General features: G+C 41.9%; 1 protein-coding gene across 1 annotated transcript in view; it reads left to right on the forward strand.

The window, feature by feature from the left end:
* The window catches only part of EGFR (epidermal growth factor receptor), a 153,220-nt gene extending 135,451 nt beyond the window's left edge, over positions 1 to 17,769 (forward strand). The window contains exons 20-28 of the mRNA XM_066190628.1: positions 4,018 to 4,203; positions 7,495 to 7,650; positions 8,446 to 8,521; positions 9,704 to 9,850; positions 12,203 to 12,300; positions 12,830 to 12,997; positions 13,091 to 13,138; positions 13,239 to 13,344; positions 14,360 to 17,769. Of these exons, the coding sequence (XP_066046725.1) occupies positions 4,018 to 4,203; positions 7,495 to 7,650; positions 8,446 to 8,521; positions 9,704 to 9,850; positions 12,203 to 12,300; positions 12,830 to 12,997; positions 13,091 to 13,138; positions 13,239 to 13,344; positions 14,360 to 14,736 (1,362 nt within the window). The 3' untranslated portion in view covers positions 14,737 to 17,769. The remainder of the gene's footprint in view (positions 1 to 4,017; positions 4,204 to 7,494; positions 7,651 to 8,445; positions 8,522 to 9,703; positions 9,851 to 12,202; positions 12,301 to 12,829; positions 12,998 to 13,090; positions 13,139 to 13,238; positions 13,345 to 14,359) is intronic.
* Positions 17,770 to 25,989: the final 8,220 nt, after the last annotated feature.

Genomic DNA, 25,989 nt, shown 5'->3' on the forward strand with positions numbered 1-25,989 from the left:
ATTAAATAGGATTAAATTAACTATAAACCCAAAATAAAATCTGAAAATCCCAACTGTCTGATTTCTCTGCCATAGAATGCAAGAAATTATCTCACCTTCTGAAAGAAGCTTGGGATTTTTAGTTTATTGTTTGGATATAGCTCATCCCTTCAGAAAACAGGAGAAAAGGCTATGGGACACTGATTTAGGAGTTGATAAATGTTTGAGTTTACAATAAATGAGCCAGAGTCCTAAATACAAAGTTTCCTGAAGCAGGAATTGATGAAAATCTTAACTAGATCCAAAGCCATGGAACATGCAGCACCAAGGATGTATAAATTTCTGTACCAAGGAAAGGAGAATGCTGAGTGAGGAGAGGAGCACTCAGAAGTTCAGTGTAGCTTCAGATTTCCCTCGCTGTGGTTCAGTCTTAAGCAACAAGAAGAGTATATCTGTCTGTCTTTCTGTCCTGTCCCTGGTATGTCCCAAATGGACCTGTTTGTCTGGAATTGATGGTGTTGTTAATCAAGCACACAACTCCTTCAGCCATGGGAAAAATTGTGGGGTTTTTTTTTATTTTGGTAAGGACGGAATTTAGAAGGTTGTTTTGGTTTTTTTTTTAAATCCAGTTTTGGCCACCAAATGACACCTCAGGTAGCAAATTTCATCTCAGGTGGTCAAGGCTGGTGAAGATCTTAACAAAAAGCCGATCCTTGTAGTGAGAAGTCTGAGGATAAATCTCTGTGAACAAACCACCACTTGTGCCTCTGATGGTAATAAAGCTCACTGGATTTTTCAAGTCACCCTGAATAAACGGTGTTATTACAATACATTACTCTGCTTCAACAGATTGTGTGTTATGCACCATATGATTTGATAGGCGTATTGCAGCAGTGCAGAAGAATAGGTGGTCCATCCAGGAAGCAATATCCATTCTGGTTTTAGTTAGACTCCAGACAAGTCTCGGCCCTTCCCCAGGACCCTACCTATGTGACCCTCATTCCTGCCCCTCACCTGCCTGTGATCCCTCCCTTCACTGGCATTCCCTGCATTGCATTGAGGAGCTGGCAGAGATGCTGCTCAGCTGCCTGCCCTGATCTCTGCCGCACAATTTGCTCTTCACAGTGATAAGGAGCATAACACAGTGTTCACAACGGATGCTTTGGACTTAAGTGCATTAAATTCCTGAAGGCATGTGTCCTGAAGGAAGCGTTAATCAATTAGCCTACAAGACTTAATCCTTCCTTCGGCAGAATAAGATCACTGAACAGGGCAGTAGGTGCAGGGACTGTGTGCTCTTCAGTGGTATCTGAGTGCTTTCTCTTCTAAAAGAAATTTTTGTAGCAAATCCCCACATTATCTTTTCCTTTGAATTATGATGCTTAGCAAAAAGTTCTTGCTTTTTCAATCCTGTTAATTTTTAGATAATTTGGTTGGTGGAACTCTGTATTTCCAAACTAAGTTTTAAAAAATACAAAACTAGTGAAAGAATTCAGGGATGACTCCAAAAGCACTTCTCAAAACAGATTTTTGCTATACAACCAATTTCCCAAGGTCACTGGAACCTCAAAGATAATAATGTCTAATTAAAGATGATTTGTCTTACAGAATCACACTAGGTATAGAACAAGCACAGCAGCTTTAGCTCTTATAATCCAGGCAAGCTCTGGCTGACTTTATTAGGGTAGGGTTAATTCAGAAGGTTGTTGTTAAATACCAAGCATACTTGGAGCAGGCCAGAGCGCACCCGAAGAGATTTCCAAGATAAACAGTTGAAACAAAGACACACTTTAATGTCTTGGGCTACTTAGAAGGACCCACAACCACACAATAGCTCTGTTCTGCTTTCTGCAAGGAGGAGGCGGTGGCCTAATTTCCTTTGCAGTACCAAATGGAGGTGGCGGTGTCAACACTTGGACGCTCTCAGGAAGCTGTGTGGCCCAAACACCCACCGTGCTCCTGCAGTGTCCCAGTGCTCAGCCCCGGGTCAGCCCCGCGCAGGCTGCGTGGCAGATGGGCAGGGAGAACAGCTCCTACTCTGCAGTCTTCCCCCCACCTTGCCCTGCCAAAATTATTACAATGTGGATCTGAATCCCAGCAGGAAGCAGGGCATCCTTCATCGTTACAATGGCTCAGTTTGGAAACATAGGGAAATGAAGTTGTTTTGATGTCTGCTTTTGTATGAGTATTGGAGAATAAATTTGCAGGAATCTCTAAAAAATTATGCCACAAGTATATACAAACTGAACAACAGATTGTGTTCCTGCTTTATCTTTTTTGAGCTAGCCCACACGATCGGTGCTATCTATGGCAGAAGAATGTTTTTCAATGGTGTGCCCACATCATGTTGTAGTTTGATGAGCTCTTACCAGTTCTGGTGGAGATCCTATTAAACCTGTTTGCCTGGAGGCCATTTTTATCCCGAGGGCTCCAAAACAAGGCTACTAAATGCAGAACTAGTACCTCAAAAGAGGCTGCATTACATCATGATTTGCTTGGGCTGGCACATTAGGCAACAACACAGAGGCCAGAAAGTATTGCTTAAGAATTGGGGCTGCTTATTTCTTGAACGTCATTGCCTTAGTAACTTTGTTTAATAATAGTTCTCACCAGCTATGGAGCTCTGTGACATCTGTGCAAAGCTTGCTAGATGATGAGTAAAGTGCTATGGTATTTATTTTCTTAAGCTCTTAGAAAGAGCAGATTTGCTCTTTCCCTTGCACCATTTGTGTCTTCACTATGATTTTAGGCTTTGGGGGACTGCTAGCCTGAATTGCCAAGGAGTGATTAGTAGGCATTACTTCAGATGCTGAATCAAGATGCTGACCTGCTCACTGAATGGAAAAATTCCCATTCATTTCCCCTTGTGTTGCTTCTCAATCAAATCAGTTTTAGAATATCTAAAAGTGACATACTGTAAATCAGACACAAACTTAGTTAAAGAAACCAAACAACTGCAGCTCTAATTTTTTTTCCCAACTGGAATCCATTATTTGAGTATAAATATAGGTGTCAAATTTCAATCCATAAGTATTTTTGCACAAAAAACTGTGGGATCAGGAATTTTTACCCCATGGCCATGTTAAATAATGTATTTGAACCAGCCTCTGAAGGGGTCTTTCCCTTCCCACAGAAGAACAAAAGAAGAGAAGGCATCTTGGGTGTTGTAGATAGGTACCTAGAGCTACAGAGGGTGTACCAACATTTGAAAAAAGAGTTTTTCACATATTTATGAAACTAAACCCCAAAATTCCAGTTGACCAAAGAGTCTATAATGGTGTATTGCTTGCTTCCCACATTCCAAGTACCTTCCTAGTATAATTTATATTGCTATATAAGTCTAAAACAGCTTTTCCAATTGACAGCAGTATTTTCACTGTTGTTACTTAAAGACAAGCATTCAAGCTTCTAAAGCAGTGAATTGTTTATTAATCCATTTGGTTTGACATGGGCTGAAGAACAACATGGTCAAGAAGAACATGGTCTCTTAAAGAATGAGACTGTCAGTCACGTTCTAGATGACAACTTTGTCTCTCTGGGTTAGTACCAATCTTGATGGGGGCGGGGCAGAATTCTCAAAAATACTGATTTCCAGTCAGTTTCATTAAAAGGTCTGTGGGGAAAGCCATATGACACATATTCACAAAATGTGTTGCCCTTGCAATTAGATGCTCAAAATGATGAAATCCCATCAGTTTCCAGTCGGTGTTCAATTTATTAATTCCTCCTTGATCTGTAAGTTTTAATCTCCCAGGTTTTTATGTCCAATGTTTGCTTGGTGTACAGTAGTGAGAGACTGGCTCTTCTGTGGCATCCCAGTGATGATTTGGTTTTCAAAATCTGGACATTCCACTGAATGGAAAATAGTCAGTCCACAGAGTGGGAAATATGTGTATTTTGTATGTGATATGAGACACAGAGTTTGCATATAATATTTTAGCAACTTCCTGGATGACTAACTTATTTTAAACTGCCTCCAAATATTCATGTCATGCCAAAGGGAGTGTTTCACATTTCTTTTTTTGCCTTTCTTCTCAGGAAGCTTATGTGATGGCTAGTGTTGACAATCCTCATGTGTGTCGCTTGTTGGGAATCTGCCTCACTTCAACTGTTCAGCTGATCACACAGCTGATGCCTTACGGCTGCCTCCTGGATTACATCCGAGAGCACAAGGACAACATTGGCTCTCAGTACCTCCTCAACTGGTGTGTGCAGATTGCAAAGGTAAGCAGACCAGAACTCCAGATCAGCTAAAACTCAGAGATCTGACAGCATGTAATGTGTTTATTTAATTACCTGTCTCTGCAAATCTTTCTGTCTCACCACCTGGATCCTAGATATCTTATACATGGCAGTAAGCAGATACTTTTTCTTGAACAATTTACTATTTTCATGCTGTTGAGCTAACCTTAACTATTCTTCAAAATGCTTCTAGGCAGCGTAATATTATCACCTAGACATGTATATCCCAAACCAAACACCCAGAATTGAAATGATAATGTGATGTAAATGTGATGCAGCACAGGCGTCAGGGAAGGCAATAGAATTTGCCAATTTCCATAGCAAAACGCTGCTTACATCAGGGGATTTCTTAGGGCTATGTCACAGGACAGTAATATTGAATACATCTTCTTGTGTGCCTTGAAGAGTTTGATGCTGAAATCTCTGAGGCCAGGGATCGAAACTGCTGACTACTGAATACCAGCTCTGTCCTTGCTCAGACTGGCTTTCACCAAAAATCATTCAGGTACCTCAGAGCCTGTATTTAGGTGCTGAGCTAGGGTCTGTAATCTAACTGCAATGGCCATAAAAGACTCATTATCACACCTGGTACTGTTTGCCAAAGAGCAGCAAAGGAACAGCAATGCAGCCTCTAGCCCTTAACAGCAATATGTTATATTTGGATGGTGGTTAGCCATTTGCAAGCGTGGAAGAACAAAGCAAAACCAGCAAAAAAATAACTGCAGTTTGTTGGAGATTCATCATATGAGATGGCAGTGCTCACACAGCATGATTGCTTTAATGCTGTTTATTTCAGGAATGCTGGTCTGCAGGATAACCACACACTTAAAAACTTACTAGTCCCTTGAGGCCTTGTATACATCCCAGGCTTGCCCAGCTGTAGTTTGCTTTCAGGAAACATGCTGAGGACCTCAGAAATGTATCCACCAAATGTCTATAGAGCACATTTTTCATCTCAGTGTTTGTACTTTTTTTTACACTGCACTCCACAACAAGTGAAATCTAATTTATGTGTCCACCTGTGTCATGGGTTTTGATCTAAACCAAGACAACCTGGGATGTGAGTTGCATTTTTTTGTCACTTTTTGTGACTCTTTTGCTTTCTTGTTTAAAATCAATTACTGCCCTATCCTGGTTTCAGTCTCTTTGGAGGATGAGCTGGAGGGCATAATTCCCTCCTCCTCCTTCTTCTCCTTCTTAATTTTTAAGGTGGCAAAAGGTATCCCCAAATGGGTCCTTGGGGCATTGCTTGCCCAAAAGGTTGCCATTCACAATTGTTTGCTTTAGTTTGTTTTTTTCACGGCAGTTCAGCATTTGCCCATAGCAACTTCAACCCTCGCCAGCAATGCCTGACCTTCAACATACTCCATTGTGCTGCTCCACACTGAAGTTTTCCTCAAAGCACCCATAAATCTTATGTACAGCTTTTTCCCACCAATGTGTCTGATGTTACTACTATGATAAAGTTATGCTAGATTTTTGAACATTCTCTGACTTGTTAAAAATCTCCTGATGAGTGGGAAAAAAATATTGAAACAAATACATGCCTGGTAACTAACCAGCAGGAGGCAGGTTCCCTGGGAAGCTCTTTTTTGTTACTGTTTTCACAGCTTTGAAATAAGTTTTCTTTGCATCTTTTACAAATATTATCTTTTTCTGAGGTCTGGAGTCCTCTTTTCCAGACAAGATGTTATGACAGAGCATAAACGCTCCATGTGCAGAAACACTGTGAAGGAACTCTTTGAACAAAATGGTGTCATGCTTAGTGATGAAAAATGGATTAAACTCCAGGCCAGCACACAATTAAAGATCTGCTGAACTTTCTAAATGGGCAGTTCAACATCTTCAGCATATGGTTATGCACGTGCATGAGTCTTCAGCCATCAGCACCTTAAACAGCTTAGTGTGACACTGATATTCTGCCTTTCAGCAGCTCTGAGTCATATTAGCCTCTGCAGCAAGTCAATTTTAGCAGGAAATTTTTTGTTCTACTGGGGCTAGATTACGGAATTTTTTTTTTTAAGATAGTCTGTTTTCTGTCAGCAGCTCAGAAGTTTTTGTCTCAAGAGCTCTGCTTGCTAAAGATCTATTTGTGTGATTCAGTGCACGCTCGTAGTGGCACCATGCCAGTTTGTTTGGGTGGTTTGTTTTGGCAACATTAGCAGTGCATGGGTGAAGTTCTGCTGAGGCACTTGGAGGATTCGATGGTGGTCCAGCTTAGAAGTGGGCTTAGGAAGTGGGTGGAGGATGGAAGGCAATTATTCTCTCCAGTCCTCTGCCATCACATCGACATCATCATTTTGGTGCTAACTTTGTAGGTTAAAAGTAATTTTTTATCAATTCTCTTCATAAAAATACAAGTGCATAAGCTACCACCAGCTGAAATGTATGGACTGGGAATAATAGTGGGTTTTGAAAAAATATTGCAGAAAGCTTGTAAATCATGAACTTTTTGATTCCAGGTGCCAAGAGACTGGTGTTGAGGGAAAGGGGAATAATCTCTGTGGTCAGAAACACAGCTGTTAAATTTATGCTTTAGAAGTCAAACCAGCACAATTAGTTATATTCTTCCTTGAGAGGCAGTCATACCAAAAAAGCATGTATGCTAAGGCAAATGCAGCCTAATCATGGGAGGCAGTGGAACTGGAAGAACTTGCCTTTTTCAAAGAGGACTGGAAAATGGATGAACTCTGAGTTCAGACTTAAAATGATTCCCCCCACCCTTTTTACCTTTGCAGTGGACTGCCTCACTGTTAGCAGGGAGAAGGCAGAGTACACTGCCTGTAATAAAACACAGTATGAGCAACTTTGAATGATTGTCTAAATACTCTCTGTAGGGTTGGTGTGTATACTTAATGGCAGGGGATAGTTAAACTCTGTACTGTGCGCTCCTGAAGTCACTGGGTTTGCACAAGTGCAGACAAAAGACTTTGTCCCTTTATTTGTAAGTTCCATCCTGATTTTGTATTTCCTAAACTAAGTCCCAAAGGAACCACATCCCCTGCTGCTATCCACTCTACCCACTACTGCCTCTTTTTCCTTCATCACTCCACCAGTGTTGGAACCCACAAGAAGGTTCCTGGAGGGTAATAGTAACAGTGCAAGCACTCATCCTTGCCCTGTAATAAACATGTAAATGGAGAGTGCAGGTGGCATAACGTACCAGGTGTTCATGGTGATGTCTGTAGTTATCACAGAGCAGCTGAGGTTTGGTGATTTGTGTGTCAGAGCTCCGAGTGCAAGAGGCCTTACCAACAGAGTGTTACATTGCAGGGAATGAACTACCTGGAGGAACGGCGCCTGGTGCACCGTGACCTTGCTGCCAGGAACGTCCTTGTTAAGACTCCTCAACATGTGAAAATCACGGACTTTGGGCTGGCAAAGCTGCTCGGTGCAGACGAGAAGGAATATCATGCTGAGGGAGGCAAGGTAAAGAACACTGCAGGATGAACTACTGCACATTTGCCAGTGTTTGTGCTTGCACACAAGCCTCAGAGGGGGAAAAAAGAGAGTGTGTTTTTCAAAGCTCTCAGCTGCCATCTCAGTGTGCTGCCTTTGAAGCCTGTGTAGGTCCTCTGAAATCAGCCAAAGCAGCATCAGGCCAGTGGGACTGCAGTGGGAGCAGAAGTAGTAAAGCAGCAAATGCTTTTGAAATTCCCACTCAGAATGTCTGGGAAAATTCATCAGTGTAGCCAACACCAATAAGACTGTGCAGTTTACAAAGAGAAAGGGAATGTTGTATATTCAAAGGAGGAGAAAGACATGTCAGACTTGGTTCAGCATGCCTTTGTGTTGTACTGTGTGCTGATGGAGGGAATGTGTCCTGCTAAGAAATTAAAGAGAAGCTGCTTGCAAATATTGCAGAGGCCATAAATAGAAACCGTATGAGTGTAGATCAGTCATGTAGCCTAAGACTGGATTTGTGTCCTGTTCTCATAGAAGGCTAAAAAGTAGTTATTTGACTGTTAAAAATATTGTAAAACTGTTGAGTAAGAGATATTGCTGATATACCTACTATTCCACACATTTCCAAGTTCTTCATAATATATGAACATAATAAAGGGGGACTCAAAATTTTCCTGTTCTACCATTCAGATGGTTGTGTTGGATATTTTTGGTTTTTTCCTTCAGCAACCAAACTGTTGATTGACACACCACCTGGTGGTAAATATCCCTGATGAATTTTGGGTCAGCCTCTTAAGGATTCTTTGTGAATTTTCCTAGGTTCCTATTAAATGGATGGCATTGGAGTCAATTTTACACCGGATTTACACTCATCAAAGTGATGTCTGGAGTTATGGTGAGTTCAAAAGCAGTTACAATTATTGCAAATGGGATGGAAAATGTCAGGATTTGCTGGTGACTATATATTGGCCTTTTTACTTTGTATTGTGAGAAGAACAAGAGATCAAATATATAAACCCAGTGCCCAAATCACCTATTCAACAAAGTAAAATCCCGATGAAACTTCACATGAGTGAGGTGTAAGATGCTTCACAGAATATGCTTTGAGTAATGAGCCCTCCCCTGAAAGGGGCTACAGGTAGGAGACACTGGTCTATTTGCTGAAGTTCTGTTAAAGTTTTTCTTCAGCAGCTTCACGTGAAATATAATGGAGCTAGCAATAGAGCTGCATAACTAGGAGGACTTAAAATCACTGGCCACACTATCAGTCGGTGTCAATCAGTGTAACTGCTGAGGCCTAAAATGCTTATGCTGTCCTGGTATTGAGAGGACAATGCTAGAAGGGAAGCAGTGTGATAACCTCCTGAGAAAATTTATTTTGTATTTGGTATAGTTCATAAAGTCAGCTTGAAAGAAAGGAGCAGAAAGGAAACTTTTCAAAGCAAGCTATTGCAAAATTTCCCCCCATGGGCTTTTATATTCCTGGAAAACATTTAATGCAGATGGTCAGATCCAAAGTCCTTTTCAAAACAGTACAGCCTCTGGTCTTCTTAATCCATTTATGTATCTTGGCATCCAAAATTGTGTTTTGTGTCCTAAGCTACTAGACAATCACAACAGCTACATCACAAGAGTCCATGGTATGTCAGCAAATGACGCTTAGGCAGCTGGTTTACACGTCTCTCAAAAACTGCTTTTGCTTGTCTCCAGAGAGATTGTTTTCAAACAAAAAGACAACTTCCATTTTTAAAACCACTTGCTGTGTTGGAGTTGGGAAACAGTAATCTGCATTTCCTTTCTGTGGGGCCAGGAAATTTGTGGAACGTTCAACACTAATATATTAGCAGAGATCTTAAAAAAAAAAAAAAAAATCAAGACCCTAAATGGAAGCAGGATGATTTCAAACTGTTATATTAATCTCTCTATAAAATCATGGCAGAAAATGCTTTCTCTGGTTGGAGTTCTGGCAAAAGAGTGCTTCCAGGGGACCCCTCTCTGCTTGCCACCTCTCCAAACCCAGGCCGAGCAGTCCAGCTCCTGGCAGTCTCTTTCATGATCTTCTCTTCCCACCCTGCAGGTGTGACAGTTTGGGAGCTGATGACATTTGGGTCCAAGCCATATGAAGGGATCCCTGCCAGTGAGATCTCCTCTGTCCTGGAGAAGGGCGAGCGTTTGCCGCAGCCCCCCATCTGTACCATCGACGTGTACATGATCATGGTCAAATGTGAGTTCACACTTGGGGTTGTGGCTGCTCATCTAAGCTGAATATGTAACTCAGTTGCATGTTATGCTGTGTTCCTGGTAACGGTACAGAAATAGGGTTGTGTGAAAAGAGTGGTGACACCAGAGTGTGTTCCCACACCTTAAGCTTTACCTAGGAGCACAGGATATGGTTTCATGAGTCACTCAACCAACTAATTTTTTCACCATTCACACCACTGACTGATATTGTCAATTATTTTGTATGGTCAGGAAGTATCAATTAGCAGGACACCAACTACTTTGCTTGATACTCTGGTTTTGTATGTCTAGGAAATAAAATGAACACTGCCTTCTCCTCCAAGCTCCCCCTCGGTTCAGTCATGTGCTTCCCAGTGCAATCACACAGGTGAATTATTGCTAAAGGAGTGTCGGGGGAGCAGGTATCATCATAATGTCAGATACACAGGAGGATTGAGTGTTCCTTTTCAAATTTCTTCCTCATTTTTGGCTGGTCTCTTTTTGGCATGCAGCTGTTGCAGTATATTAGCTCAAAACCAGAGGGTTTCTGAAGCAATTTTTTGCCAGTTTAGGGCACGTCAAAGGGCTTCTGAAGCTCAAACCCCCTTTCTGTCTAGATCATCTACTAAATGTCAGATTACTACCTGGCTTCCTGCGCATCTTTAGGCCATGACTGCGACATCCCTGCTCACTGCTGTGAGGATGTGATAAGCAGCCCACTAGGTGGCATTTAAGACCTTCTCACTGGAGCAACATGTACCTGTTCCTGAAACAGGAGCTACACTACCATGAACACTCCATAGTGCAGCACTTTTGGGGAATCCTAGAGCACCCACATATTGCTGTGGTGGGACAAGCACCACACAAGGTGAGCCTGATCCTGTGCTCAGCAGGGCAACAGGAACTGCATCCAGAAGTGCGCACCTAGCCTGGGGAGGAGCCCAGACCCCGAAGCAATGTCCTAGAAACTCCTCCTCAGAGATTCTGTTTTCCTTAGGGTCAATCCAGATGTAGAAAGGAGGAGTTTTGCCAGGCACCTAATCCAGTACCTGTTGTTTTTAAACACAGCTAATGGAGTGTCCCCATCCTCTCCATGCCATTACACTGAATTTAAATGCAAGAGTGTGAGGATCTGGGGTCTGAGCCTTCCTGCTGGCACAGGCTCAGCTGTACATCTTTTGCTGCTCTGGTCATCTCATGTTTGCAGGCTACAGTGCAGACCCTATTGAAGCTGTGCCATTTTATCGGAAGGAATTCAGAATTCCCAGTCACCTCTTTTATGATCAGAAAGTATAAGCTGAAATGTTCAAAGTCATTGCAAAATAATTACTATTTTTTTAATTTAAAAACTAACGTTTAAATATAGGCAACTTTGAGGTAAAGTCAGAAACAGTAGATTCTACTCCTGCAAGAACAGCGAACTCCCAAACGCTCCATTTTGTCTAATAGCAAGAAGCATTTCTTTTTGAATGAGTGGGGAATCATATTTCTAGCATGGTAAAAAGTCACTGGAAATTATGAGATTTTGTTTAATGCAGATGTCTTTGTCTAATGCAGATTTCAGAAGGCCTATTACTACTTCATTTTTCCATTAATATAGACAGGCTGTTTCTTCTGAGTTCCTCTCGACACACTAAGCTCGACCTTCATTATTTTTAATTTTAAACACAAGAGTCTCTAGATCAGCTCATCTGTTAGTTGTTTACAGAAAATGTGGGTTTCCTAACTAATATCACATGTAAAACCTCCAGTATCTATATTTGAAATCTCTTCTAGCATTGATCCAGACTAATCTGAGAGGACTTACTTTTGTTGAAGTCAGTTTGCTAATTAAATACAGCTTAGTTGCAGTAATCTTTCAATATGTCTCTAGTGAGGATGTTTTGAATTTTAGAAGACATCTGGTACACAGGGAGGCTTCTTCTGTAGGCTTCCCAGGACTTCATGAAGCACTCCAGTGACTGTCAGACAGTCAAATCCTGGTGTCTCTGCAGGCACCCACTCATGTCAGTTTGCTTCCTCTCCTTCAAGAGACTTTTTCAAAGCAAACTAATTGGACTTATCCCTCAGATGGGACCTGCCTGCCCCTGTGGAGAAAGGCTAGCAGGAGAGGAGACAGACTCAGCCTGAAGTTTTTCCAACATGGGGTTTTATTTCCATCTTCCAAAAACTGCCAAGATCTGCATTTTAAATGCTGAAATTAACACCTGTGGCTGGTGAATTAACTTTTTATGGTGGTCCCTTAGGCTCCTTTCTTTGTTCAATGCATGAAACTGCTTTTTTGCTGTTATATTTTATTTTAAACTCTGTATTTGGTCACCAAAACAATTTTGTTTGTGCATTGCTTTTCCTGCAGGCTGGATGATCGATGCAGACAGCCGTCCCAAGTTTCGTGAGCTGATAGCTGAATTCTCAAAAATGGCCCGTGACCCTCCACGCTATCTTGTTATACAGGTACTAACCACAGTGGTGGGAAGATGGGCATTTCATCTCAGGCCCAAAGTAACGAGTAATGCATATGAGAACATAAGATATGCATAACTGAAAGCCAGATTTATTGTTGTTTTCCAGGTTTTAACACATTCAGCTAGAGCCACGAACAAAATGTTAAGACTGATCACTATTTTCTTAGTACTGGTCTCAGTCTAGGACCAGAAACAATCCATACTGTAGTCATGAGAGGAGAACAGAGCTTGATCCTCTTTAAAATGCAGTTATTTTAAAGCAGCATGGACTGAGATTGCAGGCCTAAGTTCCCCTAAACTCTAGGGAAATTTGGTGAAATGCACAGATCTCTCTATGAGCCATTTACTTAAGCATTGGACTTGCCATGTCTGTCCCTTCCAACTCAAAATATTCTGCGAATCTGTGAATCAAGGTTTTGTTAAATTACTCTTGTTAATTTACTTTGTCTCAGAGAGAAGGGAAGAATAAGGGCTGGAAAGGAGTCTGCAAGTCTTGTCTCATGCTGATTTTTTAACAGGGAGATGATAGGATGCACCTGCCCAGCCCTACAGACTCCAAGTTTTATCGCACCCTGATGGAGGAGGAGGACATGGAAGATATAGTGGATGCGGATGAGTACCTTGTGCCACACCAGGGCTTTTTCAACAGCCCTTCAACATCTCGCACTCCTCTCTTGAGTTCATTGGTATGAAAAGTTTCCACTGTGGAAATATGACATGAAATTTTAAGAGTGAACTGCTTCTCATAATGTCTGTATTTTCTTTCTCTGTCTTTTAAGAGTGCAACCAGCAACAACTCTGCTACAACCTGCATTGACAGGAATGGGGTAAGTAGAATGACCTTTAATAAGGGAGTAACTCCCCCTATGTGGATCAGCTTCTACCAATCAGTTCCTTTAATACTGTTTTTCTCTACTTTCATCATAGCAGGGGCACCCTGTGCGAGAAGACAGCTTTGTCCAGAGATATAGCTCAGACCCAACAGGTGCTTTCTTGGAGGACAGCATAGATGATAGCTTCCTACCAGCCCCAGGTGAATACCTCTCCTGTTTTTCCATCCCATGGCTACTCAATCACAAGCTATTTCCTTGCAAATACAGTCATTTTCCTTCCTTTTCTGTAGAAATGAAGCAATTCAAATGCTTTCTACCCTTTTGGCTCAGTAAGTGGGAGTGGAAAAGTGTGCACATATTATTTTCTTAGCCTTTGTCTGCTTCTGACCATTTCACATTTCAGTTCCCTCATGAGCCACATTCCTTATGTTAGCCATCTGTGTCATATAGGCGGGGAGTTTGCATGTGTGGTTATATGTTTAAAGGTTTCTACTTGAGAAAGTAGCATCTAAAACTTTGGGTTCATTTTTTTTTACCATTTCAACAACATAAAGAGCTTTATAGCTGTTTCATTGCTTTCAGAAGTTAATCCACAGAAGGCAATTCATGGTTTCACATGGACTTACAGTGTAGGCGGTCAGAGAGAGAGCCAGTGAGCACTGAGGAAGATGAGGCTGGATAATGCAGTGATGATGCTTTGTGTCCTTAAAAAGTCCCAACCAACCGTTCCAAGAATATACCATAGCTAAAAAGGGTGAAAGGCCCTGTGAGGAATAGCATTGACGTCAAATGTGGAGTCACTGTTACTGCCAGTCCTGTATTTTCTAGGCGTTTTCCTCATCTCCAAACATTTTTTCCAGGGAAACAGCTTCTGGCAGCTAACCTTCCAAAGTGCCATTTCAGAACACTATCTGGGACACAGCTACCCACACACCACTAAAATCAGCAGTAGCTATCTCACTGTCTCATGGTCCAAGCCATCTTTCTGCTGGTTGGCAAACAAAATTCTTGAAGGTTAACCTCAGGGCAGCATGTTTAGTGCCCCAGAGTGGCAGTCCCTGCCTTTGGCTCTTTTCCACTGTGGGAAATTCAGAGACGTGCCATGTGCGAACAGCAATTGGCAGCTGGCTTGAAACTAAATGTCAAGTGACACAAATTGCTACATTAATTTTATATCTTCCTTTTCATTCCTTCTCATTTTTATTTTTATTCTAGAGTATGTAAACCAATTGATGCCCAAGAAAGCATCTGCCTCAGCAGTCCAGAATCCAATCTACAACAACTTCTCTCTCACAGCAAACTCAAAGGTCCCCACAGACTCCAGCTACCAGAATTCACACAGCACAGCTGTGGACAACCCCGAGTATCTCAACACCAACCAATCTCCCCTGGACAAGCCAGTCTTTGAGAGCTCTCCCTACTGGATCCAGGCGGGCAACCACCAAATAAATCTGGACAATCCAGACTACCAGCAGGACTTCTTACCGAAGGAAACCAAACCTAATGGTCTTTTGAAAGTCCCTGCAGCAGAAAACCCAGAGTACTTGAGGGTAGCAGCACCAAAAAGTGAATACATTGAAGCCTCAGCATGACCACAGGGAATTTCTTCTTGCAGCGAGGCAAGCTGGTTAAGTGAACTGTTGGCTGCTGCAAGAGTGGACTCTGGCTCAGAGCAAATGGAAACCGCAATGCATCAAAAAGCACCTTTGCTTTTTAGCATCGGGCTTTGAAACTGCAAAGCCTGTCTGACGGTAGTTGGGGTCTTTCCTTGCCCATTTCCATGTAGTAACTGAGGCCCATAGCCTGCGCTTGGATGCATTTTGGGATGGAGCAGAATCTTCCTGGACTGAAGAAATATGGATGCATTCCTTTCATTTTCAAATGGTAGCATGGTAAAAAGCCACTCTGGGAAGAACTTGAGATCTGTACACATTGTACAGTCAAATTCCTTTCTACGTTCTGTATTTTTATAAATGTTTCTAACAGAATTTTTGGATCTTTTACAAGATCAGATGCTTGTACTACTCATCTAAGTGTTGCTCAGATCACCAGCAGGAAAAAGAATTATGTTCCAAATCTCCTGGAACTGAAACTGTTATTCCAAACCACCAGATTTTTACAAATTGGCTCCATGTACTGCCTTTTGGCCCAAAGGTGAGAAGTGCATCTGAGGGACGTATGGGTGATTCTGCCCAGGGCAGTATGGAGTGGATTGGTGTGGGGAAAACTAGCATAAAGAGCAAAATGGCACAATTCATCACCTGCTGACCACTACTGCCACAAACTGACAAGGGGAACACGCCTCCAAGTCACTTATACATGATTATAAAGTGCTCACTAGTCTGTTTTCTGATGGTCAAACCCAAAACTTTTTTTTTGTTCTGATCCCTTATGCAGCTGTCAAGTTGTCGAAATGCCTTTCTTCTTCAACCAAACTGTTAAAGATGTTGCCGTAACTGAAAAATGAAGTGTCAGATAATGTTTAACAGACTTCAATTAAATGTCAAGGAAATGCAAATAGTGGCAAATTGGAGCACTCACAAGACAGACTGGAAGAACTGGACTAAATTAAACTAGACTAAGGCAAGAAACACAGGTAGCTCTAGCTGAGCAGCTTTATTATTTCCCTTTTTGAAGGGGCTCAAGGCAGAGATAATTTTCCCTTATACATTTGGCAAAGAAAAGGGGTATCTGAGTAGTACACTTCACTCACTTCAAGGCAAAATACTGCCAATTGTTCTCTCGTGCTGGAGCAGAGGCTGGGCCTGGTTACATGTCCCTTTGGGGTTACTACCCTGTCAATGCAGGAGCAATGAGAATGAATTAAGGAAAGAAAGAATAATCTGGAATGATGGAAAATATTACCTCCCTCTTCTGAAGCACAGGGTTGCCTACTGCTTCTTTGAAATACGCAGCATCATCTTCTGGTTATTAGTGTGGTACAGGCAGGCAAGGCAAGGCTATGACTTTGGCTTGACGGTATAAATCAGTCACAGCAGCAAAAGAAGCTACTCTTTCCAGTGACCCATAAAATAATTCCATCAGTAACATTTCTTATGAATGTAGGAGGAGTAAAGTGCCTGAAGTGTGAATTTAGTCAGTCCCTTAGATGCATCCCACCAGCAGCTTGGCAGTGCTATTTTAATCAAACACTAGGTCAGAAAGCAAATTCTCATCTGGGGACAAAGGCCCTTAACTAGTTGAATGTTGACAACTTGCTTGAGGGTAGCATAAGCAGCTGACTTGGAGAGGATCTGTAGTCTATATCAAGTAGCAACAAACAGTCAAATTTATGCTACTGCTGTGTTTTGAATACATCATTATGTGTTTCAGTTTAAGTACTGCATCTGAAGTCCAGGATCTAGCAGCAAATCCTTAGAGCATTGTTTTTACAGATTTACTGAGGAAAGGAGACCTTCAGTCATGTGAAATGAGCCCTTTTTTAAGTAACATGCATTAGCAGCTGGTATGTGTACAGCTCATGGGTCCCACTACAGTACAAACAGGGAGAAGTGGCATGTTGGGTCAGAATCCAGAGATTGTTCTGTTTGGTAGATGTGTCTCACCATGCCCAAGTCCCAGACACAGCAGTGTGTAAGATGCAATGTTTGACTTGCATTATCAGTGGCTAGTATTTAAAACAGTAACCAAAATTCAGTTCCCACGTCCAATTAGCGGCAGATTTCTCCTTGCATTCCTGGGAGCAGATTTGTTGTGTTGCTCTCACAAGTGTGCAACATGTGCGCACAGGCAGTGCTGCTTTTCCCCACCCACTGCCCTGGCAGAAATGTACATAAAACTAAAAAAAGATCTTAACAGAATTCACAGATGATTTTTCAATTTGCTGAATCTGTTATGTCTCCAAGCAGAATACTAGAAAATCACATAGTGCATATTCTCCCACAGAATCTTTCAAACACTGCTGCACAAAGGAATTTACTGATTTTAATTTGTTAATTCTGTTAGCTAAATCAAGAAAGCCACTGCAAAATTTCAATCTCTATCACCAGCATTATGTAGCACAAACAGAGGTTAACACTTGCCCTTTTTTAACAATTCAGGAGGGATTCAGTAGCAATTCATTTCTAGAAACAAGGAGATTCATCTAAAAATTAAGCAATCTAAGTTTGAAAGAACATCTCTCTTGAAATGTGATATTTTTGATGAAAAAAGTAGGAAAGAGAATATAGGACCACAAACTTTTGATACCAATGTAGATTCCAGATTGGCAGGATCAACTATATATTGTGAAGTATTTCTGGTAAATAGGCAACCTGCAAGCCATGATTTGTAAGTTGGCAGCTCAGTAATGATTCAAAAACCAGCAAAAAATAAAAACTAGGTAGTGCCTGCAGGGGCAGATACAGTGGCACTGGGAGCAGATGGGATTGTGCAGCGACTGGCTGTGGCTGGAAGCACAGGTGCTATGCAGGGTCATGCTCACAGGGTAACAGACAATGGCGATATGCCAAATCATTTCCACCAGGATTAAAAGGGAAAAAAAAAAAAAAAAACAAACAAAAAACCAACAACAAAAAACCAAAAACAACCAAAAACAACCACCTAACAAGTAAGCAGCAGCAATGTCCTGGTTTTCCCATTGCAGCTCACTGCACATTAAACAACAAGGAGACCCCAGCAGATCGTAGGTGCTCATACAGGAGAACATGGTTAAGCAGCATAAATCAATAAATCAACATCCAGAAATAACTTGAAAGGTCAGCTGGAGGTGTTGGTAGACAAGGCTGATTTTAAAGACACAGCTAAATAGGGAAATGTAGCATTCTGAAGCCTCTCCTAAAAGCTAAGTCCTACCACTTGAGAAAGATAAAATTTCCCTTTTTACTGTATTTCTCATGGACGGCAAAATAAAACACAAGTTAGTCTTTAGCATCTATCATAAAGCAGTAGTTATTACAGAACTCCTTTTGCAATAATAATTTTGGACTTTTAATAACTTCTAAGCATATGAAAATGTGAGTTAAGTCAACAGTCTTCATCTTACTTTGATGTTTTCCAGTGATTGTGTGCACTGTCAGTGCACTTGATTTCATTGTGGGCCTTGAGTTGTTTTCTTCTGCAGCAAAGGGAGTGGACCCGGGAAATTTTCGTCATGTTGCAATTGATTTTGTCGAGTAAATTCATCCAGACGCCAGGGGCCTGCATTTGTTCCCAGCTGACAGTCAACACTGAAGTAAGCTTTTTTAGAGAGAGCAGTTGAAACTAGATGGTGGTTTCTGGAATGCTTCAGGGTGATGCCCCATCCCACCAACTTCACCACAACTTGAAGCCTGCCCTAGCATTAGAAAATGTGGTCCTGTGGTTTGTTTGAAAGGAAGGGGCTTGTATAGGGAGAATAATGCCAGGGAAGGGCTGCAGCTGACCAATCCATACCTGAGACAGCTGCTGAGTTTGCACAGGGACATCAGTGAGGCCACTGACTGTTCCTGCAGGTACAGGTGCTCTTGTCCCCGATCCCAGCTTGATGTGAAAGGGGTTGCAGAGATTGCTTGTGTGAAACCAATGTACCATTCATACTACAGGGGGTATCTCTTCTTTTCCCTGGGGGATGTAGTTAGGGTTACAACGTCTCAGGACCCTAAACAGCTTGAAGAAGTATCACAAGATGCCTGGGGTGTTCTTGGTCTGTCTGTGGGTGCTCCAGGGTGCCAAGAAAACACTTTGCATTTCCAGACTTGCTCTCATTTTTCACATTCAGGGTTAAACATTTTCTGTTAGTATGACCACTGCCTCTCAAATGAGCAATTACAGTGCTCTAGCCGTTGTTCCCCCCAAAGTTCCTCTGTGAGAAAACCCTTGAATCAGGACAAAGTATGAAAATGTACCTGTGTCCTCCTTGGTGGAAACTGAATACTCATGAAATGTCAGACTCTGTGTATAACACTTAGCGAGAGTGCTTTGTAATGTTTTATTACCACTGGTTCAAATTTTTATATTGTGATCCCATTTTCTAGCTTTCTTCTTGTAAGTGTTCCCTCTTTGTTCTGACATACAACTTTCAAGGAGCCTTTTTAAATAATAAAGAAAATAGTAGAAAAAAAAAAGTTTACACAAAAGAAAAACTCGACACCTTCCAGTAGCTTGTCAGATGGGCTGCATTAGGACCAAAGATGTAACATCTTGTTTTCTTGCTTTAAAAGAATAAGGTATTGATCACCACTTCCACAGATTCTTTTTATAGAGAAGAGCTACAGAGTGCCACCCTTCATTGGGGCAGGGTCAGACCTCCACTGAGCCAAGACAATTTGGCAGGAGGGTGAGGCCTGTCCACAGAAAACCAAACTGAGTATCAGGACCATGTATCACTTCAGGGCCAAACCTACAACCCCTGTATTGCACTTAATGCAATATCTAAACAGAGACACAGCCAAGAAAAAAAGAAGCAAATGCATGATATTTTGGCTCAGTATCAGGAAAAAATACGATGATGTGAAGATGAGACATGATGAAATAACTTTTTTGTGTGAGGAAGTGTGTAGGCAGGGAGTGAGACTTTAAAACAGTAACACTTTTGGTTATGTATTACTTTAATTATGCAGGGAAGTTGAAATCACAGAGCTTCCATGATATGCTTTGCTTTCGGCTATGTCTCCTGCCTGCATTTGATGTCCAGTGTTAGGCAGATCACCACCTCTATTACCATAGCCATGTGGACTGAGAACTGCGGGTTGGTGCAACCCCTTCTTTTTATGCAGGGAGAGAAAAGTGCAGTCATAGCTGGCTATACCACAGGTAGTGGTCAAGCTAAGCCCTCAACAGCATCCAAAAATAGGTTTCCCAAGGGAAAAAAATGGTTACAGGTAACAGAAGACCTACCTGGCAAAAGACACAGCACTTGTTGCACTGATGAAGTCAGCAGTCAGAAGGCTGAACACCTTCAGCCAAGATTTGGGGCTGGCTTTTCATCAACTTTGCTGTCATCTTCTAACATGGTGCACATGGGGCTGTCTGGATGTGCGGCAGCACAGGTCTTGTGGTCTCTATCTCTCAATTTGAAGTAATGGATTTTTCTGATTAATAACGTAGAAACCAGAAATCAAAAATGCCTCTAACAACTGGACTGGTAGAAGGTGTTGTTCCTACATAGCCAATACAGCACATCATTTCCACTCAGGCTGGAATTTATCCAGACTCTTCTCCTTACCTCCCACAAGCTAGCTGGAGAGTGTGCGTTTGCAACCACCATCAATGTTATCCTCATATTTTATTAAAGGAAATAATCAAAGTAGTTGTCTACAATGGTAGGAAGCTTGGCTCACATACCTATGTTGCTTTTTTAAAACTACATTCCTAATAGTGTTCTCCTTGAAATTAATGGGATGTTTAAATTGACTACACTCAGAGTATAAAAAAAGGCTAATGTTGAGGGATTTTCGAAAATCCCTCACAATAATCAGAGATCCTATGGATCCATTGCCCATTTTAGGCTGCTTTGTATTGATGCAATCAACCGAATATAAGGTATGATGACTTGGTTTTAATAAACTGTCAAGCAATACATCCATAGATACAGATGGTACCCTCACAGCATTGTAAACTTACTCAACTATAAAAGCACTATTTGTAAAATAAGAAACTCTTGACTTTTATATGATTTAATGGTTTATACTGTTGATCAAAGATTGTTTGTATATGAGCGATGAAAAAGTGAGGTGTATATTATTCTTTTTAATTGTTTTTAATTTTTGGAGGACTTTTATTGTAATATACTGTTGTATTTGGGGGGAACAAAAAGCAGTGGCTAGCTTGTAGCTTGTAGCCAGAGGAGAACTCACAGTAAGGGTTCTTTATTGATGGACTTAGATTTTTTTTTCTGGTAAAATTTGTCACCTTGAGGATTTATCCAGAGCTTAGTGAATCTAGTAACAGCACTCTTTCCTCTCTTCAAGGCTCTTTGGCTCTCTGCATGCACAGTACTGGAGTTTCATAACGTGAGCAATAATACAGGCAAGCCTTGTGACCAATGGAAGTGCAATATGAAAGCCCAGGTGCTGCTTATCAGGGCCCTAAAAAAGCTGCTCTTTTATGTGTCAGGTTCCCATTTCACTTCCATGACAAGAGCAGAAGCAGAGTGAAAGCAATCCCTCAAAAGCTGATCCATGTGGCATATGAAGCCATAGTGTTGGCTATTTCTGATAGCTAAGGCAAAATAAAGTCTCAACCAGAGTCACACTGGTGACTTAAACTGTTGTACTATACCAGCCAGGAAGAGAAATTCTGTTAGCAAAAGCTGCCAAATGAAGCCTCAGTGTACCATGAGTATGGGTGTTTAATATCCAGCTGGTGGAACACGTAGCAGACAAAGATTAAAGGAATTGCAGGGTCTTCAACATTACAGAGCAAAATACACTGGATTGGCAAGACAGTAAAGAAGAGAGGAGCTGGAAGGGTCAGTGTGCATTCAGCCTGGATAGGTCCCTGGTATCACAATTAGTAAATGAAATAATTTTTGTCTTTATAGATGAATTTTGTACACAGAAAAAAAAAAAAAAAGCCACAACAGCACCTTGTTTTCATCTTTCCATCCAGTCCCTTCCAGTATGTAGGCTGCATGTTTTACCAGCTCAACCTATTTTATGCAGAAATTATGGAGTCTTAATCTTCATTTTACTGGTTCTCAGAAACATTTAATGAGTATTAATGCATGATATTTTTATTTTAATAAAAGTAATTAAATAAATATTTGCTCTTTTGGCACATGATTTCCTTCCCTCTGACTTCAGAATCAGCTGCCTTGAGAAGATTCTAGATAAGTTAGTATTGCTTTGAAGAAGAAGAATTATTATCAAGAAGGAAACTGAAATATACATTGTACATCTATGCACCTCCTCTGTGAAGATCAGAAAGCAATTTGTACATTTAAAAGTCCTTATGAGACAGGAAACTGCTGTTGTCTGTATCTGACAGAGGCAGAGCAATGCCTCTGTATTTACCCCAGAGAGGTGAGGACCCTGACTTGCTAAAACCCACTTTCAAAGCACCAAAAGAGAGGAACTCAAAATGAAGAATGGTATAAGTATAGAAAAGTGTGGGTGTTTGGAAAGGATGAGCATTCAGAAATTCCAGTGGGTTCAGTGCAGTCAACTTCAAATAAACAGAAAAGTGACAGAGGGTGCAAGAATAGAAGACAGCCAAAGAAACACAGCTGCAGCTTAACGTCCCTATCTGTCTGCACAGGATATGGCAGATTGAGATAAGATATAGAAAATGGCTATTAAAAGATAGGAGAGGAATACAAGTCTCTTCCAGAGGGTCCATCATTATTAACAGCAGCCCTAAGCAAGCCTTACCCTTTGGCACTCCTGACCTCAACCCAGGAAAACAACAAAGCCAGCCTTTCGGGAACTATCTGAATGCCCAATAATTACATCAGAACACATCAGAAATGTACAAGGGAGCCAGTAAAAGATAATGTGGCTTGAGGAGGCCCACAGCCGCAGCTGGACCACCTACCATGGCACCTGGGACAGATCCACATGCCTTCTATAGCACTGAACATGGAAGGGCTTCACCGTCACTCTTTGAGACAGTCACATTGCAGCAGTAACTCGTCACAAATAGCCTTGTTCGTGCTTGTCCTAAGGCTGCTGAATGGGGCAATGCTTCTGCAGCAGCATTTGATAAGGGGTGTTTGTACCAGGCATGGGTCTGGCAAGAAAGAGGGACCTTGCAATTGCCGAAGGTAGGGGGTGGGAACAGCAGTGAAGGTGACTCAGCTTCCTTAGAGCAGCATTATGCTTGCTGTCTGAGATGGGCTGTTTTTTGTCAGCACCCACCAGCATCAGAGCCATGGCAGACCCCCAGGAGGGATGCCACTGTCATGGCAGGCACAAAGGGACATGTCCTGGTCAGGGTGCTCAGTGGGGTGGCTGATTTTGCTCCCCACATCATGAGGTGGCCTGCTCAGAGCCCATCTGTAAGTATAAATGAAAGAAGTAAGGCCCCAATCCCACAATGTGAATTACTGCTGTTTATTTGAGAGAGGAGCTGGAATTGCAGATCAGGTGGTGCTTTAAATTGTTTGTTGGGACTTGAAATCTAATAAGCACCATCTGTGCGAAGGTCAACACCAGAGCTCTTGTTGCAGAAATCCTTTTACTTGAAAACCTGTTTTCTTTCTAAAGAGAGCAGAAGGAATGTAATTCAATGTGTGAGTGTTAACCTCAGAGACTGCTTTCTTCAGTGAGTTACAGCAGTGAAACTGAATTAGCTTAGAAATAGCACAGTAAGTGTTGTTCATCTTTATCCTGTATTGTATGTATGTATTGCATGTTTGCACCTTTTTTTTTTCCTTTTCTTTTTTAAAGCACACAGACTTATGGATTGTGCTAGCCTTCCCTGGACACTGTCCCTCTCAGATAGGAGCAATGATGATACAAGAGATGGATATCCTTGTCTCACAGACAGCTTTTATTTAGCAGTGTTTGTCCTGGCAGTGATTTAGCAAGGCAAAGTACAGCTAGTAAGGGTTGCAGCTGGTTGTATAGATTCCTATCTAGGTCTTGGAGCCTGTTAAATCATCAAAAGCTGGGGATCTCTGTGTGAATTTGCTGGTTGTGGGTAAGAAATATAGCAATGTGTAACCTCTACTGCTGCCCATGGAGACCAGGCCATGCCAGGTCAAACCAAGCCTGGCTAGGCATAAATGTCATGGGAATGCAGCTCTGGCACAGCACAGAGGTGGGATCCTTCAGGCACAGCCCTTGCCTCTGTGGCCAGACATCCTATGGGGCACTCATAGAACACATCTGCAGCTATTTGAGATTTCCAAAAGGAATGCAAGCTTGCGAAGCCTCTATGGGACTATTCCTTTTACCCCTGCTTCGAAGAGCACCACAAGGAAAGCTAATGGTGCCCTCTCTTGGAAGGAAGAAACTCTGTCCAGAGCACACACAGCTTTAACATAGGTCTCCCAGCAAGCTGAAAAAATGAGCTTGCATAGGCGATTTATTTTCCAGTCCATTTGGAGTACAGGTTCATGGTACATTTAATCCAATCTACGTATGGGATGCTGATAGAAAGGGCCACTGCACTGATCCGGTAGAAAATTAATCCTTCTCTTAGGCAGCTTAGTTTTAGCAGACTTGCAAGACAATTGCATGCACCACAGAGCTGATGTCTGACATGGCAATGAAAGACAAAGGACATGACCATACCCCATACAAGCGTACAAGTGACATCATCATCACAAGTGTGGCATCCTCCTGCCCTCAAAAGCTCTTGTGCATGTTACTATAAATAATTTTATCTCCCCAATTCTCAGTTACTGGGTTTCTTCATGTCATGCAAGAAAAGCAATATTGTGCAGATGAGACTGTGAAGAATCTAAAGTAATGCAAATGGGCTGTGTCAGAAGAAAGAGATCTAGGTTCATGTTTGGTTGTGATAATTATACTGCTGGTAGGGAGAATTCTTCATCCAGCCTTTTTGTATCTTATGGGAATGCTCCAGCATGCATTTAACAGAATGCAGAAGCAAAAAAAAAGGCTATTTTCAGTGAATAGCAGTTTTAGAAAAGCCATGGGTTTGCCTAAAGCAAACACTGCCTCCACATACTTTTAAAAATATCTGTAAAGTATAAAGTGTATTAGCTCTTGGGGCTTGCTAGTGCAAGATTATTTCTAGTACTTGTTTTATTGGTTTAGAATACAGTGGGGATCTGCCAAAAAAATCTGGCCACTTTATGTTTTGCTGCTGTGAATAATGATGCTGGAATAGAACTGTAAACAAGCGACACTTTCAATTATTCTTGGGTTTTGAGTGCTAAGTTAACAAACCAAGCTTCCATCAGACACGAGTTGTATCAATGGTGGAAAGCAGCAAAATGTCTGTGTATCAAAACCTGGGAATTTTAGGAGCAGAGAGCTATGGACATGCCCCTGAGGCATGTGTCTATAAGCGATGTGTAACAATATAAGAGCACACGCACAGTTGCCCTCCTCCCAGAACTCAGGCTGCTCTCTCCCCTGTCTCATATCAAAGCCTGATGAGGAAGACCTACAGGGCCTTCCCCCACCACAGGGGAGGCAGCAGCAAGGGACACCTTCATAGTTACTTGATGGTCAGGCTGCCTCCAATGGGCACCTGAAAGCAACACAAAAAGGCAGGCAGGCACCAGGCAGTTCCTGGGAGAATTAGTGATCTATATGTGTTTAAACCAAATGTGATTAGGCAATAGTTATTAGAGGTGACACCAACTCCAGAGTCATCTTTGTAAGTAGCCTTGTCATATACTAATTGCACTGGCTTTCTAAAGCTTCCCTTCAATAGAAACTGGTGCAGATCAATAGGTCACTTCTGTGGTGGTGTCTGGAGTCGTTTACTGGTTTGTTCACTCACCGGTCTGCATGCGATTTTGTATCCTTAGATTTCTGGGTCTGAACCTCAGGCTGAAGCGTAGAGAGGGCGTGGAAGAAGAAAGAGTGACTCTCACGTGGGTTGAAGCGAGATGCTTACTGCTCCCTCAGAGCCATGTCCAGATAGTGCCTCCTGAGGTTCTGGTTTCAGCTTTTGTAGGGGGGGTGTGGGGAGGGGCAGGGGTGAACCATAACCAATACCAGGTAAGGAGGGAGTGACCAAGACAGAAAGACAATACAGAGGACATCTGACACATGATACAAGGCGGAGAAGTCATAGGCTCTGCCAATCACCCCAGCCTCTCACCAGAGTCTGGGCGGGGTTGCAGGGAGATGGACAGGACCCACAACTAGGGAAAAACCAAAGGGGTTAAAACACGGAGTAGTCTGAAACAAACCATTCTACATAAAATTACAAACTAATAATTTCACACTGCTACATCCTCCCAGAGGGACAATGCTCACTGG

Source organism: Chamaea fasciata, unplaced genomic scaffold (genome assembly GCF_029207755.1).
Source record: "Chamaea fasciata isolate MVZ Bird 193981 ecotype frontalis unplaced genomic scaffold, bChaFas1.0.hap1 SCAF_1, whole genome shotgun sequence".
In the NCBI taxonomy this organism is placed as follows: Eukaryota; Metazoa; Chordata; class Aves; order Passeriformes; family Sylviidae; genus Chamaea; species Chamaea fasciata.